Source organism: Lepidothrix coronata, unplaced genomic scaffold (assembly GCF_001604755.1).
Source record: "Lepidothrix coronata isolate B3197 unplaced genomic scaffold, Lepidothrix_coronata-1.0 Scaffold109, whole genome shotgun sequence".
Taxonomy (NCBI): Eukaryota; Metazoa; Chordata; class Aves; order Passeriformes; family Pipridae; genus Lepidothrix; species Lepidothrix coronata.
Genome location: NW_016690289.1, coordinates 1,098,714 through 1,118,448, shown reverse-complemented (window position 1 = coordinate 1,118,448; position 19,735 = coordinate 1,098,714). Strand labels below are relative to the sequence as shown.

Here is a 19,735-nt window from a genome sequence, read left to right as displayed (position 1 = left end):
TTAGGATGGTTTTGGAAAGCAGAGAAATTGAGGGAGCAGAAGGGAAGCCCGGCAAGTACCACAGGGGGTGTCAAGAAGCAGCCACATAGGTACAGACTTTCCTCATTTTCTAGTTGTGAAAAATACAAGGTGGAAAGGCAGAAGTAGTGGAGGCAGGGAGCAATGAGGAAAATCCCTGTGAACTAGTTGAGAGAGCTTTGTGACTGTCATAAAAAGAAGACATTTTCCTAATTATAGACAGTAAAAGGAGAGATTAAACCACAGCAAAACTTAAGATCTGCAGTTGAAAACAAGTCTTGTCAGCTACAACTGGTCATACAGATTCTGTAGGAAAAGAAGGGCTTTCGAGCGAACTGTTAGCCAGAGCTCAAACAGAAGATAACAAGTAGCTATATTATAACAATAGCCATAAACATTGCCTCCATTCTCCCTCCAAATCCTGGACTAGTACTAGAACAGTACTAAGAAAATATTTCCACATCTATTTTCTAGGAGATATTAAATATTAAAGGTATCAGTAGCTTTATATTACAAGAAAAAAAATGCCAAGGCTGCAATACAGCAAAAGAATTCTATATCCTAATAATGAAGAAAGTTCAGGAGGAAAAAAAGGCAGGGGATTGGTGACCAAATGCATACTTAAAATGAAGAAATAAATACTTTAAATGCTAAATCACAAACAGCTCCCTTGTTATGAACAAAATACATCTCTTTAGATGAGAAGCAGCAATTCTTAAATGAGCACACTGAAAACAAACTTGTATTACAAAAAAGGGAAGTGATTTACATGCAATGCCATGCTCTACCCACATTAAGAGGGCTATGTTCTACCTACAAATACAGAAAAGGGCTTTAGTACTGCTATTGAACCTATTCTTAGGTACTGGAAAATAGGATTTAGTGGAATGCATTTGCAAGTGTGGAATAAGTTCATTCTCATCCAAGAATTCTATAAATTATATATATCTGGAGAAATGATGCAAAAACTAGGTTGATACCATTATGTAAGTGAACAATACAAGGATATCCCTTCTAACTCTACTTCTGACCTAATTACTATTGGAAGGAAAGATGAAGAACACTTTATTTCAAGAGTAAGTGAACTGGGAATAGAAACTAGTTTCATTAGATTCCGATTATCTTATGCTTTTTTCACACAAGATACAACTTGTGCCAATTTTGTAAGAAGAAAAGAGAGATGTTTTCTAGGATTTGAAATAATAAATCTCTACTCCAAGGGATAGCAAAGCAACATAAATGTACACAAGAAGTAGTAGAAAAACTTAACACCTGAATGGCATAGAAAAAAAAAATAAGGCTGCATTCAACCCCAACAGTAAAAAGTTCTTTTTTGATTACTGGAAAGATTTTTTTTTTTAACCTCATGGAATAAGGTAACATAGCAATACCTAAGCAATCCTGAAATAATATGGTAACTTCAGTGTTAACTACTCCAACAGTGTGTATTTTGCTTTCTATACCATATCACACATAGCATTACTCCAGATTTTTGTATGAAATGCAAAACCAGCCAGACCTTCTTTCATAAGCAAGACTTGGCAATGTTTGACAGTAAGAAAAGATCTTGAGTTCCATTACTAATGAGAGAAATTACTGAACATGCTAGAGAAAAATGGACCAAAATACACACACTGAGCAAGAATAGATTTATAAATATATAAAATCAGAATACAGAAGTTGCTCTAGTTTTGGGGTTTGATTTTTTTTTTTATTTTTGTTTGATTGTTTTGTTTTGGTGTGGGTTTTTTTTTTTGATAGATAAGCTATCTTAAATTTTGATTAAAACCAAGGATAACGTAGTACTATGATTTTTTTCATGGACTCCAAGATTAAAAAACTTCTTTTGTAGAAGATTAATCATCTTTTATTAAATCACTTGTTAAACCCTGCAGATATCGAAATCACATAGTCTCTGAAAGAGATAATTTATCACTGGCCATTAGGATGATGTGCTTTACAGGAGTAACAGATAGACACAACACAAAACCAAGATGGTCAGCCAGGATAACAACTAAATTACATTTCTGCATTACAGAGGTCACAAAGAGGAAAAATAGTATCCTCTAGTCTTTCTGATGGTGACCGTGCTACTTCTGAGAAACTCTGCAACTCTAGGAGTAGCAGAACACTTCACTGTAACAGAAGTTTGCTCTCTATTAAAAGATCAGAGTGTGGAACCACAGGACAACAGTATCTAAGCACGGCTCCTGGGTGGGATTAGATATGTTTCTGAATGTGACAGCAACAAGAAATATGCATGCAGGAGGAGGCAACTGTTAATGTAGCAACATAGGCAGGAAGATCCAGCTCAGAAGGAACTGCCATGTTTCCATTTGGAAAACACCGATTTTTGGCATTAAAAATTGTTATTTTTTTAATTTGTGTTTTCATTGTCAGTCTACCATTTTTCAAAGAATAACTACATTTAAAATGGAGTGTGGGTTTTGTTTACACAACAAAAATTCCAAACATGTAAATTAAGAACATATTTTGCATTACTGAATCCTATTTTTTTAAAGTATTTTATACCTGTGAAGACCAACTGTTAATGTCAGGTGTTTCTAGTCACCCTCTGTGCCTAGTGTAGCCTAAAATTGCTATCAATAGCATTAAACTAACATGTTCCCTTTTTATCACTAGGAAATAAAATCAGATGGTTATAGATATCAACAAACATGATGCACATAGAAGCTGAATGCATTATCAGAAATAAAAAAAATTAATCTTGTCTGATAGACCTAAATTAGACTTGAAAATAAAAGTGCTCAACAGCTTCTGATTATAAAAGCCCATAAAACTACTCACCAGATATGTGGATCTAATACAAAAGATATTATGCTATTATGTTGTTCTATAAACTTAACTACTAGCACAAAACAGGTTTCGTCTTCTTGTATGAGGTAGAACTCCATTTTTCCCTGACCTTTGACAGGTTTAAGTCCCAAATCTTTTCTGTCCACAAAAGAAAATTACTATTTGGTCTCTGAGGTGAGCCAGTTCAGAATGTGCTTAGCACTGCCTCAGAAGTCAATTAAAAAGTAAGTCAAAAAGGTCAAAATTTTATTACAATCTTTTTCATCCGCCTAAACCTTCTCTGCCATAAACCAGAAAGTGCATCCTTCTGCTTTCTCTTTCTGTGTCCACAAATGTGCCCCACTCTCTGCTCTCACATTATCCTCAGAAAATTAATTTCTCCATTTATAAGGCCAGAATGGAAAAAAATGGAGGCAACTCTCTACTCTGCATTACCACAGAAGTCACAAAAATCCTACTTAATTGAAAGCTATGTAAACTGCATAGCAGTAGCGTAGCACAAAAAAAAAAAAATCAAATCCAAATCCATACCTGCCAAAATTTTCTGTGCCATGTACATCACATTACACAGACTAGCAAGCCAACTGCCTCTTTTTCAAGGCTGCATCTACATATTGCTTATGCTCACAAGCTGGCATCAGCAGACCCCAGAACGATGCGGCTCTTGGCACTTCTGATTGTGCCAAGTATGCACTGACTGGCGTGCCACTAAGGCATGAGTAGGGTGAGTGGTTTATCAGTCTCTTGTAAGGATGTGGGTGCATTTGTTTCCTGGACTGTACTACAGGCACAATATTTACTGATGTTCTTTTGCGCTGTAGGTTCGAATGCCAAAAGCATTTCTTTGTTCTGCTCCTACAGATGCTACTATAAGACAGTCATTTTCTAATGAGTTTCAGTAACTGCTTCCTGCAGTGGATGAGGGAACACCTGGTTGCCTGTGCAGAATTTGTGTTTGACATAGACTAAGCATTACAAGCTGATCACTACTCCTATCCATCTTTGATGTTGCTACTAATTGTTCCTGCTTTCCTGGTCTTGACTCTCATCTTTCCATTTCCCCTCTCCATATATGTTTTACCTGCTGTTACTGCTCCTGTCAATTTGAGATTCACATTTTGTACTACAGTACTAAAGCTAGATTGTGAGGGGTTGTTTTCCTTAAGCAAGGATTTTAAGTCAGTTGCACAGCATTAAATGACACCAGGTAACAAAATCAGATTCATCTCAGGACAAGCAAACTCAGAGATATGAAGTAATATTGTGGTTATCAGTATGGAAAAGTGTGCTTCATCTTACAGACATAAGAAGATATAAGGAAACTCCAAGAAACTCCATGTTACAGGTCACAGCACACTGAAACAAAAATTCAGCCTGTAGGCTGCTGTGCAGAAACGGAGGTAAATTAGAAATTACTTAGTTGCAATGTTCTCATAGTGTTACTCCTGGACTTCCAACATGACACACCAATGCATAATCTGAATTTGCTTCAAGTTATTGTGAAAGCATGTGAAAAGTCAGGATAGCAAGGCCACTTATACACAGAAAATGGGTGGATTTGAGGGTTTTTTTGCCTCAGAGGATGAATGATCATCTCTTTTGGGGGCAAGACACTGAGGCCTTATTTCATGATGTGTGAAAACATTAAAGACAAAAGAAGAAGATAAAAGAAAAAATGGAAATTGAAACAAGAAAGGAAGCAAAAGACAAGGATGTGATAAGACAGAAATGGGTGGTTTAGAGAAAGATATGGCAGTAAGACAAGGCAAGAGAGCACAGTAAGGGAGAAGGATGGATATAAAGATGGTGTGGGTGTCTCCAGCTGGGGATTCCTTCCTGAGAGGAAATTGCAAGAGGGAGCCTGCAGAAGTTTGGGTCCAACAGTAAGGGCATGTACTGGGCCATCACTTTTTGAACAGCAGTTCTGCCAGTGACTTCTAGTGCTTTCTCCCTAAGAAAACCTATAAACCTGCCCAGACATCTTACCAGTCTACAGAAGGGCTACAGAAGAATCGAGATGATTGAAGCCCTGCACAAGTGGGTGCCCACAGCAACTTCTGTGCCACCCCTGAGGAACCAGAAAAAGCATAAACTGCTTCCCTGAACACTGATGATTCCTTCAGCCATCACCAGCAGCAACCACATAAGTTGAAGACAGGCAGTGAACAAAAGAGTAATAAGATCCGCTAGACCTGAGTCACAGTCCCCAATACTCCACTGTCAGAAATTCACAGTGGACCATGGCTGATAAAATAAATACCAAAGTCTGTCAGGAATTCTGGTGGTGAAAGCCCATACTGTGACTCTGCTCCTAAGTTTGACTCTCTGCAGTGGTCTCCTCCTGCCTGCATAAGTGAAGAGACCATAAAGGAAAACTTCACTTATGTTCTTAAAGTGAGAAGACGGACATGAATTTACTAGGATGTGATATGTCAGCAACAAAGATGTGCCTGTTTTATCTGGCCCTTACCATCCTGATACCCATAAGAGCAGAAGTGGTGGAGTACTGAATGACAGTGTTTGAGCTATATCTTTTCATCTGGTGCTATTCTCAATGTCTTTGAACTCTGCCTTTGACAAAGGATGAAAACAATAAAATCCAAGCTTAGGATGCTTAGTGTTGACAGAGCATTTCCTGAGGCATCACTGGCTTTAAACACTGATACTGAGATGTAACAGGTGGCTCTCAGGATCACTAGAGCCTGTTTCATTTTATCAAATCTTAATATCTTTGTGGGGTTTAGCAATGAATCTACAGAAATTTTTCATGGCCAGCTATTTTGTAAAGACATCCATCTCCTTCTGAGGACTGCAGGTCTTAGTGTTTGCAATCAGCCAGTGGCTATTACAATGTTAAATGACTTAATAATTATTTCACACTCACACTTAGGGTGACTAGGGACAGAACAGGGAGGTGGGTAAAGGAAACAACATTTTACTCCCATTTCTCAGAAATCTATGCTTAATAACTACTTCAAAAGACTGAACTTGACTCAGTTGAGAATTTTTGTACAACTTTATCTGTGAGAACATACAATGAATAATTGTGAGACCACCCTTTAAAAAGATTTGCCTCATTACAAACTGGGCAAAGATGATTTTGAAACCCCAAAGTTTTGAAGCCAAGATTGGCAAAAAAACTTGGATTAGAAGAGATGAATGGAATAAGGAGAGGCATCCAAAATGTCCAAATATAAATATTTAACCTAAATATAATGCAATACTAACAGAAGTTTCCGCAAAAAATCAAAATTTCCTCAGACTTCAGACTTCATACTCTGAGAGATTTATTTGGAGCTATGAACTGTTGAGTCAGACAACTGCCAGGTTTGCATTAATGCAGCAGACAGAAAGATAGTGTAACTGATGTTATGCATTTCTGCCACTCCTACTCCAAAGACTCCAATCCTGAAATAAAAGAGGGGCATGCACATTTCCTAGGTGTTTTTCAGTTCTGAAACATACTTAAAGAGCACGTGATTTTATTAGTGTGTGTGTTTACTAAGAGATCCCACGAGAACACCTCCTTTATGTGCACAAAGAATGACTCAGCTGGATCGCCCTGGCTCTCAGAGCAGATAATCAAATGGAAATAACTTCATCTATCAAAAAATTGTGAGGTCCACTGATGCCAAATTTTATCTCATTGAGTGTGTCAGCCATCTGACAGGTGGCAATTTCATAAAACAAGAGCTATAGGATGGAAAACACATAAACACACATCTTTTTACACATTCATTGTGTAAATAGTGCCTTTTTGTTTCAATCCATTTTCAGTATCTATGAATAAAGCAGCTGATAAAGGCTGAAAATCGTAAAGGTTTAACAAGGAGTGCTCTTTCAAACTGGGACATCTGCTTTTGTGCTGAGTAAGGAGGATCTCTCTTATTACAAAAAATTGCTGAAACAAAAATGAATTAAGAGAACAAAATAAGAGTTTAGCCTATCTTTTTAGCCACAGAATTAGACAGGTTATTTATGTGAAAACTGTATCTGTCTAATGCAACATCTACATATAAGTGCATGTGATAAAAATAATCTGTTCTTGCAACATAAATTATTCTTCAGAGGAAAAACATCAACGTCTAAATAAATGGTACTGCTACCTATTTATGCTGCATTTGGGGCAAATAGTTTTAAATGACTAAAAGAGTAAATATATTGTGGAATTGACTCCACGCTTTTTCTTCCCCAGAAGGACTTAGACATCCTTAACTGTCTGCAATTCTGTCAATATGTAGCCTCAGTGTAGTGCACTATGAAATGGCCTTAGCCAAGAAGACGGTAATATTAAATCTACGTTGTATTTATTCCCTTATCAGTGTGCTGGATTCTGCAATTAATCCTGAGCACCAGGAAAACAGGGTCACATATATATCCAGAAATATATCCAGAAAATGTGAGGAAAAAATTTGTCTGGACTACTGAAAATGTTGGACAGGAAAAACTGCAATTCTAATATAAACCCACTTGTTTTTTAATTGAAATTTAACATGTAGCATTTAAAAAACATCAAGATATTTGGGAGAATGACCCAAGAGGCTTTTTGATACATGTCAATTAGAACTCTGTTGCTGCAGTCTGTGGTATTGATTCAGAGAGCAAAAAAGGAGGGTTGTCACATGAAGTGATTAAGCAAGTGAAAAACAGTGAAATGATTCTGTTTCAGTTAGAAACGTAAACAACAAAAGCTCCCTAAATCTGTCCCATAATCCTTTGAAGACTGGTCTTATGCTCACTTTGTGGAAGATGAAGCAAAGGAAAAAGCATGAAAGATTTAAGTATAGATACCTTGAAGTAAAATTAGAGACTTCTAGACTAGCAGACATTTGAGCTTGTGGTTTAAGCTAGGAAAAAAGTGTCAGTGGATTTACTCAATAACCTCAGCAGTCCATCCAACCCTCCTTTTGCTAATGCCATGACAGAGGAAAAAAACATTGCCTGTCTCCACCACTGTAGCCTGTAAGTATTCAGTAGAGACTGTAAGGACTCAGCATGTTCTGTAAGGATTCAGTGAGCTTCAGCTAATTATCATCTCAGAAATTGTTTTGATGATAGTATTGTGACAGTCCTCTAATGAGACATGGTAATGAACTACAGGGATAGGGGTACAGAGGAACTAGTAGAAGGGAAAGAAATATAGGACCCAGATTTTCCTCTCCTTCCACATTTATCTTACACTACCCATCTCTAAAATGCAAATTTACAAACATTGGCAGGAAAAGGTAGTTTGGTCTTAACGCTTGCTTAGAGGACTGCAGTTTCTCTGTGTTACACAGGATGGACATCTAGGGGCCTCAGGAAATTCATCAGGACCTTTCCCACTTATCTGCAGGCCAGAATGAACCTTATCAAAGCTTAAATACAAATGTTCTCAGCAACCACCCTTCTTCACTCAGACAGTTGTATATCTGTGTTTACTCTCCTTCCTTCCATGCAGCTTTCTACTTTTTCAATTGTTCTTACATATAATGAGGGGGAAGAAAGAAAAAAAAAACAACCCAAAACACCCCCCCCAAAAAAAAACAAACAAAAAAAAGGAGGTGCATTACCTAGGTCATAAAAGGAATGGATCTGAAGTAGTTGTGTGATTTGAGACAGTGGTGCCGTGATGGGAAGGGGATCTCTTGCTTCCTTTATTCCACATCTTTCCAAGATTTCTAATCTGAAATATTAATTTTTGGTCTCTACAATGCATACTCAGACCTTGCATAGTCTTATTTTCACACATCTTTCCCCACTAAATTAAACAATTCCGCCACAAAAATACCTTTCCTGAGCTACAGCCACTGTTCAGTACTACTGTGTCTTAAGTCTGAAACATCCTGGGTGTTATCTCTGTCCTGACTAAAGTTTGTTCCTCTGCATGTTTCCTTGCCCAGTGATTTCAGGTCTTACACTTACTGTGCATTCCCATCCCTATTCCATGACTCGTCTCCAGTGTCTTATATGTAATTATCTTGGCTCTCACGTCCCTGGTCTTTTCCTGATCCTATTTCAAGTGACAGCTACTTATCTTCATTTGTGCAAAAGCAGTATTTTCGAGTGCCCATTAGAGAGACATAATGGTGGAAGGAAGAAATATTTTCAGAGAGGAGCAGCCAGCCATGCTGGGTGTTACAGCAATGTAGAGCAGGGAGGAGAATAGATCGAGTGCCCTCACAGTAAGGCTGAGGAACCCGGCTGGTCCCTAGGACACACTGTAGCGAATGGCCACTGACATTAGCAGCAGCCTGTACATGCCCACCCTCAGGGGCTGAGGGTATGTGTGGACCACTGTAGTTCTGCTGATGACATCCCTGCAAACACTTAGGACAAACTGAACTCCCCTCTTATGCCACAAAAACTATATTATGTTTGATGTAAACTGGAGTGACACAATCTTGACAGATCTAGAGCTACATAAAGAGAAATCTCTGCAGTACGGGGAACTGGACTACTGAGGTGTAGGTTCATGTCTTAAGTCAGATGCAGCTCCTTGCAAAATTCTGGAAGGAGACTTTTCGTCTGTCACTTGTAACTGGAAACAAATGGTTTGGGGAAGACAATTTATACTGGGTTGGGACAATTTATACTGGGTTGGGACAGAAGAAAGAGATGGGCAACAGTGCAGGAGCTCCCCTCAGCTGGATATAACCTTGTCCCAGGGTCAGCAAAACCACAGGAAGCTTGTATGAGAGCTCACAGCAGTCACGAATCTGCCTGTCTGATAGTAATTTTAATCCACTGATCACTCTGCTTTCATTTCACCAAATTAATAAGAGCTTTATATATTTAAGGTTTTTTTACATTTGCTGATTCACATTCAGTAAAGATAATTAGCGAGCATCTCCACTAGCAATACAGAACCCCTCCTGTGTAAGCCCCTTTCATGTGACTTGTCCCATTTGCCTTTTTTTCATGGCTTTTATTTGCTACTAAAGGAAAAGCACATGTGAAGTGATGTTTGAGATTTAGAGTATTATAGCAGCTGACTGCTACGTGATGACTTTTTAAAGCTAGGTCTGAGAAAATCAGAGTGCATGAAACTGAATCGTAAAGATTCTGACTACAGACACACTAATCCTCTACAAAGGCAGAGCTACTGATAGATTAACTCATTAGACTAGATGCACACTAGTCTAGATATTCAGAAAAAGAAGCTGTGGTTACATCCCTGGGCAGGCTTTCATATGATGATTTTAAAAATCTGCTTCAACTAGACTAGAACTGTCATGGCAGGCTGGAAATGCTCTCCTCAGAGTCAGTCTTGTTACTTAAAATACAGCTTTGCAGTCAAACTGCAAAGAAGTAAACATAACTAAAATTGTCAAGCTAGGAGCTCAAAAGTTATGAAATGCCAGACTAAGTTTCCTTTTCTGAATTATCCCTCTTCCCCTCCTTTCTTGTCTTACAGACAGTGCACAAAATGCAAAACTATTCAGTGTTTTGTAGCTGCCTCATTTTTTACTGCATGACCTCAGGCCTCCATTGAAAAATGTCCAATACAAATTAAGAAAAACCCAGCATCCTGGTGGATTATTCTATGACCCAACATTTACTTCAGATGCATCACAAATAACAATTTTTGGAATACCTGTTAAGTGAGACATCTATATAGACTTCATTTTCTATTTGGAGATTGACAGGATTAAGAACAAAGGTGTCTATGAAATACAAATGCTGTGTGTGAGACATTTTCAGAGAGAGCTTTAAATTTCCTTTTGTATCACACTTCTCTTTTTTTTGATACTGTGCTTCCACAGTGTTCTGTTCTGTTTGTTCTCAGCACACCTAACTGGGAACACCCAGAACAAGGTATTAGTAGAAGATACTTTTAATGTTTTCACAACTATAACATGAAAAATTTAGGACATGAAGGAGGGACAGAAATTTTAAGTAAATATGAGATTTTTCTTTTCATTGAGTATGTGTGTTCTACTCATTGCTTAGAGAAGTGAGAAGCACTCTCCCCTCAGCTTCAGGGTAAATGAAGCATGGACAGAAAATGTACAAAATAGGGCATGATAATAATTGTTTTATAATGCAGTCATAAGAAATTTGAATTATGGTTTACAGACAGCCTTGACTTTGGTACTTTTGACTTTGCAAACACAATAACATTTTAACTGTCTGATGTGTTTGTGGTATTTTACTCTAAACTGAAAAAAGACCCCCAAAACAGAAAGAAAATCCAGTATATGTCATCCTAATTGTATTTATTAGTGATTAGCAGAGATTCAACTGTTAGCTTTGGCATATAGATCTGATGCTTAATTAAAACCATGAACAGCAAATAGCAATCTAGTTTCATTACATTCTAGTTGTGCCTGAAGCAGAGAAATATAGGGCACTGTGACAAAAGGCTTCACAGATATTTCCTGACAATGAAAACCAAACTTGCAGCTCTTTAGGGGGAAGCCTGCTCCCTTGTGAGCATGTGCTCCTGCCTGTTCTCTCCAAACCTATGTTTCTTAGGGACAGCTACTGTCCTGTCCATAATGCTATCACTTTTTCCTTTTCTCAACTGTTGTTCTCATCACTCTGTGTTCCCTCTCTTTCCACCTAACTTCTGATCTCATGAACAAATCATTCAGCCAGGCAAACTCAGCTTTCAACACTCTGTCTGGACCTCCTGCTTCAACAAACCTTAGTTCCTCCCCTGTTGATGCCCTACACAATCCATCTCTGTTGCTCCTCTTCTCCATCACCATTTTCCATTTGCTCATGTTCTTTATTGTTCTTTCTATCTATCTACATTCCTAGTTGTGTCTTAGCTTCTTGTGATACTCTCAAGAAATTTCTTTAGTACTAGTTTTCTTCACATACCCAGACTTCACTCCATGTACTGTCTTCATCTTTCCCTAAGATTTTTTTCTTAGTTTCCATCTCTTCAGCCAGTTTCCCAACCAAGACAGTCCCTCTCTGCCTCCAACCTCCTCTATTGCCATCTAGCCAGTTTCATTTTTCTATCATAGAATCACATTTTGAAGGCAATCCTTATCATTCTAATCTGTTCTGTTTCTCCTCACTCAAGAATGAAGAAAAAAACAGGGCTTACATTGTTTCTTAATGTTTTCCCGATTTTGTTCAGATCAAGTAACATCTTCAGAGATGTCAATCACACAGACTGTGTTCAGATCAAGCAACACTGTAACAAAGGTTTTAGTGACATTGTTGGCCCAGAAATCTTGTGCACATGAGGTGAAAAATTTTCTACTGTCCCAGGATTGTCAGCTGTGAATTTTACTGCAAATCTTGTTTTAAAAGAATGAAAAATGTTCTGACAAATTAAAATTCTCCATGCAGTGTGTAGTATCTTCCTTCTGTCACCTGATTACCACATTGCAGGTGATGACTTGTCATTGCTAGAGACGCTTTGCAGAAGGTGGATGTCATCAGCCTTTCCAGATGAAAGGGAGATTATCCCCTTTGATTTCAAGAAAACTGAATTTGGGCAGCCACCTCAAAAGATGTGACTCAGTCAGAAGGTACTAGGCAGCAGGGGATCAACTGAGCAGCGAAGGAGATGTAGAGCAATACCAGAGAAAACTGAAAAGCCAAGTCAGTGACAGGAGCTGCAGTGGGAGTGAAACGAAAGTGGATATATACTTTGGCAGATAGGAACAGAGTACAAGATAGGGGACTGAGGAAAAGGAAAGAAATTAGGGAAGTAACCTGCTAATTTCATCATCTAGTGCTATACCAGACAACAGACCTTGGAAAACTTTGTCTCAGTGTGACTCAGGAGCACAAGTGTTGGTAGACATCTTCTCTACAAATACGTTGAGTGGCAAGTCCCTAGTTCACTTTTGCTGTTGTTTAGCCTTGATTCACTTCCCCAGTGGCTGGTCCTAGCCAAGAACCTATTGCATAATTCTGCAAACGGAATGGCTGGTAAATGACCAGTGAGCCAACCTTTGAGAAAGCACTTCAGCTTTGCTACAGCTGCCATTCTGTGCATCATCTTAAAAAAGTTCATCTATTTCCATCTGTGTATCCACTAGAAAATTTTAGTCTTAAGAAGTATCAGGTACCTGGCCAAGTGGTTACAATGAGACATCAGAATTTCTAACAGCCACACACTGGTTTTCTTTTTATTACTTTTGCACAGTCAAAAACTGCTGCTTGAAAGTTGCTTTTATGGTGGTGATGCTTAAGTTTTGCAACATGACCTTATAGTACAGGAACATTATAACTACAAAATATTTTCCTTAAAATATACTCCATGTGGCTTGTTTTGGTTTGTTTGTTTGTTTGTTTGCTTGTGTTTGTTTTTCCTGAAAAATTAGCATCAAGATTCCCTCCATTACAAACAAACCCAAAAATTAACTTGCAAAGGCAAGGAAGCAAATTTACTTGCTCACAACTACATTGCCTTCTGCCAATATAAGAAAATAATCAAGAAAAACACTAAAAGACATGCATTCAGTTTTAAAGCATGAAATTTTCTAGAACACATATTTCTAGCAACTTACTTTCACTGGCTGAATAGTCCTGTGGATCAAGTATCCCTGACTCCTGCAGTGATCTAATACACGAGTCCACCAGCTCCAGACCAGTGGTGAGTTCATCTTCTATATCCTTCTGACCATCTGTGATAAAATTAATAACATGAAAATGTCAAAGAAGAGCAAAAGATAAAACCAGTTACAAGACAAATGGTAAAACCAGTGATATGTGACTAAGCATTCACAGTTGATGAAGGACTAGCTGACAGCAAGATCACACATTCAGAGGAGGCTGGCCATACTGAAAATTATGCCATCCTTTTGAAAACAGAATGAGAAAGTTCAGGTCTAATCTTAAGAAAACTAGAGACACATTTAGCAGTGCCCCCTCTCAAAACTCTACGTTAGTTTCAGTGTTCTTTTTGTCAACCATAACAACTTTTCACAAATTTTGCCAGCTTTTAAGTAGAGTTTTCACAAACTAGCAGTGAAAAAAATCCACATGTAAACAACAAAAAACCTCACATAAATAAATGGGTTTTCCACTCCATCTTATTTAGGAAAAAATGATCATTCTGAGAGAGAATATATGCAATACATATATGTAGGTAAGTATATTACCTTGCGTTTGCCAGTGAAACTGCTCTTCTGTTGAACTGAAATAAGAAAAACAAAAGTTTTAATTTTTAATTAAACGATTCTGTAGTGTGCCATGAATATTTAGATATAAATCTATTCTGAAGGAAATAAGTTAATAAAAGAACTGACTTAATAATAAACAACATACTTAAAATACATAATTTTACATATTTTTTAATGAATGACTTGCACAGCATTCACTCAGCAGGAGGGAAGAATCTTTACTTCTTAATCAAGAAATTTAAAACATATATATAGAAAATGCCCTCTTGGTCTTGACAGACAAACTACACTATTTCAAAGCAAAAACATGAACATACTTAGCTTTTTTGGATCCTTCCATTTGTCTGATTCTCCATTTTTATAGAGAAAACTATAAATGGCTTTCTCAAGTGAATAGTTACATGTGATTTCTAAAAGAAATTATGATTCCTGGTTCTACTGATGATTATGTGCATTTTTATATTATTCAAATGTGCAGCTAAGTTAATTCAATTGGCCTACACAAGAGAGTAAATTTAGATGTGTTTGTGCTTCTATGTACAAAGCACTTAAGCAACAGAAGGTCTTAATTTCAATATAATGAGCATGCACACTAGAGGATTGGTTAGGTAGGGTTTTTTTAATATAAAATGAATGATATATTAAAATGAATGATACAATGAATTATACATTCAATTAGGCAATGAGTACACGTTCCTAAAAGTTGTGTTCTGTTCATGCTTCAATATAGGTCTTTCTCACATGCCAAGAATACAAAAAGGATTGAAGTTACTCAATACTAACCATTCTTTTGATAACAGTGAGCTGATTATTACAGTAATGATTAAAACATTTTTCAGTACATTTTACAAGATATTTACAGGGAAGAACAAAATTAACTGTCACATCCATCGGTTAAAAAAAACAATAACTGCAAAGTTACTGGAATAAATGACTTTAATTTAAATTACCTTTTGAAATAGTGGGTGGTGGAGACTACAGACAGTTTTTGAAATAACACAATTTTAAATTCCTTTTGCCTGATCTTCAAAATCATGAAATAACTGCAGCTTCAGCTGACAAACTGGCACTTGAGACTGATCTTCCTTTCTGTAATTACCATAATCCACAATAAGTAATATATTACTTTCCACTATACAGTCCCTCTTCCAGTATCCAGATTTCTATGTGATAGATACTACCTCAACAGACAGAAAAAAAATGTAATTTCTCAGGTGGCATTCTGTCTGGCAGAATGAATTACTAAATGTTGCTGGCAAGAACATACTGATATAAAAGCCTATGCCATCTCATCCAAATCAGCAAGAAAAGAAAATCAAGTCTGTGCATAAAGAGTGAATTATCATTTCCAAGAATTCCAGCTTAGCCCTTTTTAAGCAGTAAACTTGTACAAAATGTAACTAAGTTCATTATGTTCAATGAATCACTTGTGGTTAATTAGTAGTGATCCCTAATATCACTCATCTGACTTCCATAGGAACATTGTAATGTATACATATTAATCTTAGGATTGCAATAAATTTTTACTACATTTTGGCTTTTCAAGTTTTAATTACAGAATCACAGAATATGCTGAATTGGAAGGGACTCCGTAAAGCATAGTCATGCTTCTCCTCATCACTACTGTAATGGTCTTTTAATAAATAATGTAACTCTTATAGTCAAGGTAACAGATCTACCACCAAAACTTTTATCCAAACTCTACCTTCTTGGTATATGTAGAATATGAAACAGGCTGCCAAGGGAAGTGGTGGAGTGACCATCCCCAGAGGTATTTAAAAGATGTGTAGATGTGGCACCTGGGGATATGGTTTAGTGGTGAACTTGGCAGAGCTAGGTTAATGGTTGGACTCAATGACCATAAAGGTTTTTTCCAACCTAAAAGATTCTACGATTCCCTATTAAAATTGTATTTGCTCCTACAAGGATATCAATATATTCTGGTATGAAAAGAGTGCTAGTTAAATTCATGATCTTTAGCTTTTGAACAATCCAGTATAGTTGCATACTAAGCTGCCATTTCTTAGTTACAAAACAATGCCTCTCCCTTGCAGGGAAACATCTAAAGGGTTTTCCTAGAAAAACTTTATTAGAATTTGCCATAGTTTAAATTTATATACTTTGCTTTTTTATATTGTTTACTTTTTTTTTTTTTAACTGAGCTTTTCCTGCTTTTGGCCTGAAAAATATTCTTGACTGAAGCAACCCGACGTGTCTGTGCAGGGAGCCTTTAGGCTGTCACAGAACTGTGCCAAATCTGCTCGAGTGAATAAAAGGGTGCATTTTTTGTCCTTTCCTTTTAGATGTTTTCCAGCTTCACAAGAGATCAGTACAACTGACTATGCACTCCCATCAAATACATGAAAAGGCAAAAAATAATAATTAACAGAGTACTCTCCTAATAAATTTTTCAGCAAAAAGTTTTTTGATTTATAGTTTTTCTAAAGAAAAAGTTTTAAATTCATTATCAACCACTTTTCTGCATATTCCTATGCCTCATTATATAAGTTTGCAAACTCTAGCATCTTTGACTGAGGAAGCTGAGCAATAAAATACTTAATCAAGATGTCCTGAAATATGGAAACCTGGACCCACCTTAAGAGTTTGAGGAGGGAATTTTAACCAGAATTACACTAGTTTAGTATTAGAAAATACTAGCATAAAATATTAATGAGTTGAGAACTCAAACAAGTAGAATTATTACCTCCCTTAATTCAAAACCAGAAGAATGATTATGATTTATTTGCTGTATTCTTCCTTTACTATTGGTAACCGTTGCATCCTGTATGTACTTCAAATGTTTTAGGTACAAATAAGACTAACATTCTACTTAATTCTATTTAGTGATATAAAGAATCCTCCATCATGATTCAACTACGCAAAACTTGATTCTTCTATACTTATATTGTCTTTGTAAAATAAGACGTGTTGAAGGAAAATCCCAGGGAAGCAGAATAATTTAAGAATGAGAAGATAATGCTAAAACCCAACCAACCAACCAAAACACCTGACTAAACAAAAAAAGAATATTGTTACATGTTTAGTTCTTGGTGTTAACCTTGAAGCTAATGAACCTGTGTTCTGTAAGGATGCACTACACTGTGCCTAAAGCTTTACCTTTAATAACCACCTATGCAATGAAATATTCCAGTAAAAGTTGGTTTACCTCCCTAGGCAAGAATGAGCAAAGTAAACATCCACAGACTGGTCATCTTGATTCTAGCTGAACTCCCATTTTCCCGTTTCTGCACACATGCAATAAAAGTACCAAAGTAGTGAGAAACCTTCTATGTGTGATGTTGCATATTAGGAGGATGAAAGACAAATGAGCACAGCACACTGCAGGGAGCTTGTTTTGGGGAGCATCACTTGGGGAGCTCTACCTGCCTCTGCACAGCCAAGAAACATCAGAAACACAAAACATTGTGAAAATGCAGAGTTTCTATAGCCAACAAAGGATGTCTGACTACTACCAGCATCTATTTACATCAAGTTTATCCCTTTTCAGGCACAAAAAAAAAAGTCCCAGAAAAATCCCCACCTGAACTATACTATGTCTATAAACAATCAACAAATCAGGTTTTAGGGAGCCTTCATTATTTTTTCCTGCACCTCAAATCAAGTTAAAAAAGCATGGTGAGATGGGCTCTGTGGAGACAGCCAGCACCAGCAGAACAAGATGAGCTACAAAAGACCATCAAACACCTCTCTCCATGATTTACAGGAGCCAAAAGCAGTTTTGGTGGCATACAACTGAATGCTCCAAGTGACACCAAAATACTGCTTTCCTGGACCATGCTCACCAGCCACATTTCTATAAAAATAACCAGAATCCTCATGGGAGATAACCCAGAGGTGGGGAATACTGTTGAGTACTTTGGCGGAGGAAAAGCTGCCTGAGACATTCTCAGACAGCACTGCCATAGGGCCTGTACGAACACCCAAGGATTTACTTTCAAAGCAGGTGCTGGGGAGCAGCAAGGGTGCTTTGGACTCAGCTGAACTCCTAGAAATTGGAAGTGTGCCTGCGCCACTGGCAGCAGGAACAATGGTGGGGCAAAGGTAAGTTACACCAAACCCCCAGCCCAACGTACGCATTTTTGTACCCTACCTTGTCACAGCAGTATTGCAGTATCGTTTGGGTTTAGTTTTAGACATTACATGCTCTAATGTGAGACCTGACTCCCTTTAGGTGAATGCCTTGATAGCTTCAGAACCATTCAGTGCAAGGAGGTTCACCACACTGTACACACTCCTACCATAGTATTTATTATGCAGCCTGCAGAAATTCTTCTTTTTTTTATCCCATGCACCAATATACATCAGTGCACATACACAGTGGGTCATATCATTAGGTTATTCAAGTCCTCTGCCTTAGTGTTCCTCAGAAAAACACCACAAAGAAACTCAGTTTTTGCTAAGAAGGGATGTAAGTCTTCTTTTATTCACTGTCTCTGGCACAACCCTTAGTTTATCACAGAGCCTGCACACAGGCTGCCAGGGCAAATTCACACTTTTATATTCCTTTAATTATCCAAGAAATGTTTGTGTGCTTCTCCTTTGTGTGCATTCAGTTTACAGTTGTCATTCATTTTTTGAGAAAGTGCTATAGCTATCTGCTACAATGAAAAATATATCTTTTTATTGTTTTCTAAAACAATGAAATTATATCTAAAATAATTAATGAAATTATATCTAACGCTACTGTAGAAAAGGTATGAAAGGATTTTATGAGGAGTTTTATCAGCACATGATCTTTTCAATTATTTCTACAACGGAGCCACACAAACATTGCTGTATATAATTACAGGCAGATACTGGCTCACTGATTTTTAAATTGTTTTTCTGGTTGTGGAAGGTGAAAGAAAAAAGAATCAGAAGCATTTCACAAAAAGCAAGGAGGTTGAGAAGTTAATATTCCATCTAAAGCAAAGGAGAAGCGGATTTTAAATCAGTAGTACACTTCAGGTTATCTGCAAAATAGTAAACAACTTTTAGTATCAACTATGTGGCAGAGAAAAAAGAAACAAACAACCTAAGAATATATTTTACATTAAATAATCCCAGGCAAAAGTACCAACCCTTAAATAAATTACCATAGGGAAAAAAAACCCTCAATAGCAACTTTTTGTTTGTGGTCAACCTAAAATCATTTCAAAATCTCTGACTTTAGTAGTCACTTCCTTCACTTCTGTCGATGTGACATGCTAACTTCTCTCCAATATTTAATAGCACTCTATTAGTCAGCTGCGTTATCAACTTGGCTACCCTATCAAGAAGTCCTTTTGATGTTTCAACAAACCCCATCCAATCCCCTCAATGATCCTGAAAAATGTAAAAAAAAAAAAAAATCCAACAAACCAAAATAAAGAAACAATACACCCACATATTTTACTGATGACTGCTCTTTTGTACCTTGTGAACTTCAAACCGACTTTTAAAATGATGACGAAGTTCTTAGCTGTAGATGCCAGAAAACCATTCAGGTGGTTAATTCCCACCCTTATTAGAAAAGCCTCGCTTCAAGTTCCTATGGGGAAAGAGAACTGTCTAATTTTTTTCCCAGACAAATTATTGTTATTCCCTAGGTTTTAAAAAATCAATAGCAGAACTTTGTGGCTATGCTATGAAAGTTTTTTACTTCTTTTCAATGATGCAGGGAAATATCTGCAGCCAAATTTCCAGATAACTCTCAAATCAATGCTTTCCTCTGCATTTAATACTTGCAGAAATTTACAGACAAGATTTTTCCTTTAAAAACAAGTTTTAAACTGCTCCAGTCCTATTTATATTCAATTTCCCTACACTGATTGTGCTTAATAAAACTA

At 37.1% G+C, this 19,735-nt stretch overlaps 1 protein-coding gene across 6 annotated transcripts in view; it reads right to left on the bottom strand.

The window, feature by feature from the left end:
• Positions 1 to 19,735, bottom strand: part of CTNND2 (catenin delta 2) — a 514,557-nt gene that overhangs the window by 286,197 nt on the left and 208,625 nt on the right. For all 6 annotated transcript variants that reach the window (XM_017824127.1, XM_017824125.1, XM_017824130.1 and 3 more), the window contains 2 exons: positions 13,887 to 13,921; positions 13,293 to 13,409 (listed from right to left, as the gene is read on the bottom strand). In XM_017824127.1, coding sequence (XP_017679616.1) covers positions 13,293 to 13,409; positions 13,887 to 13,921 — 152 coding nt within the window. The remainder of the gene's footprint in view (positions 1 to 13,292; positions 13,410 to 13,886; positions 13,922 to 19,735) is intronic.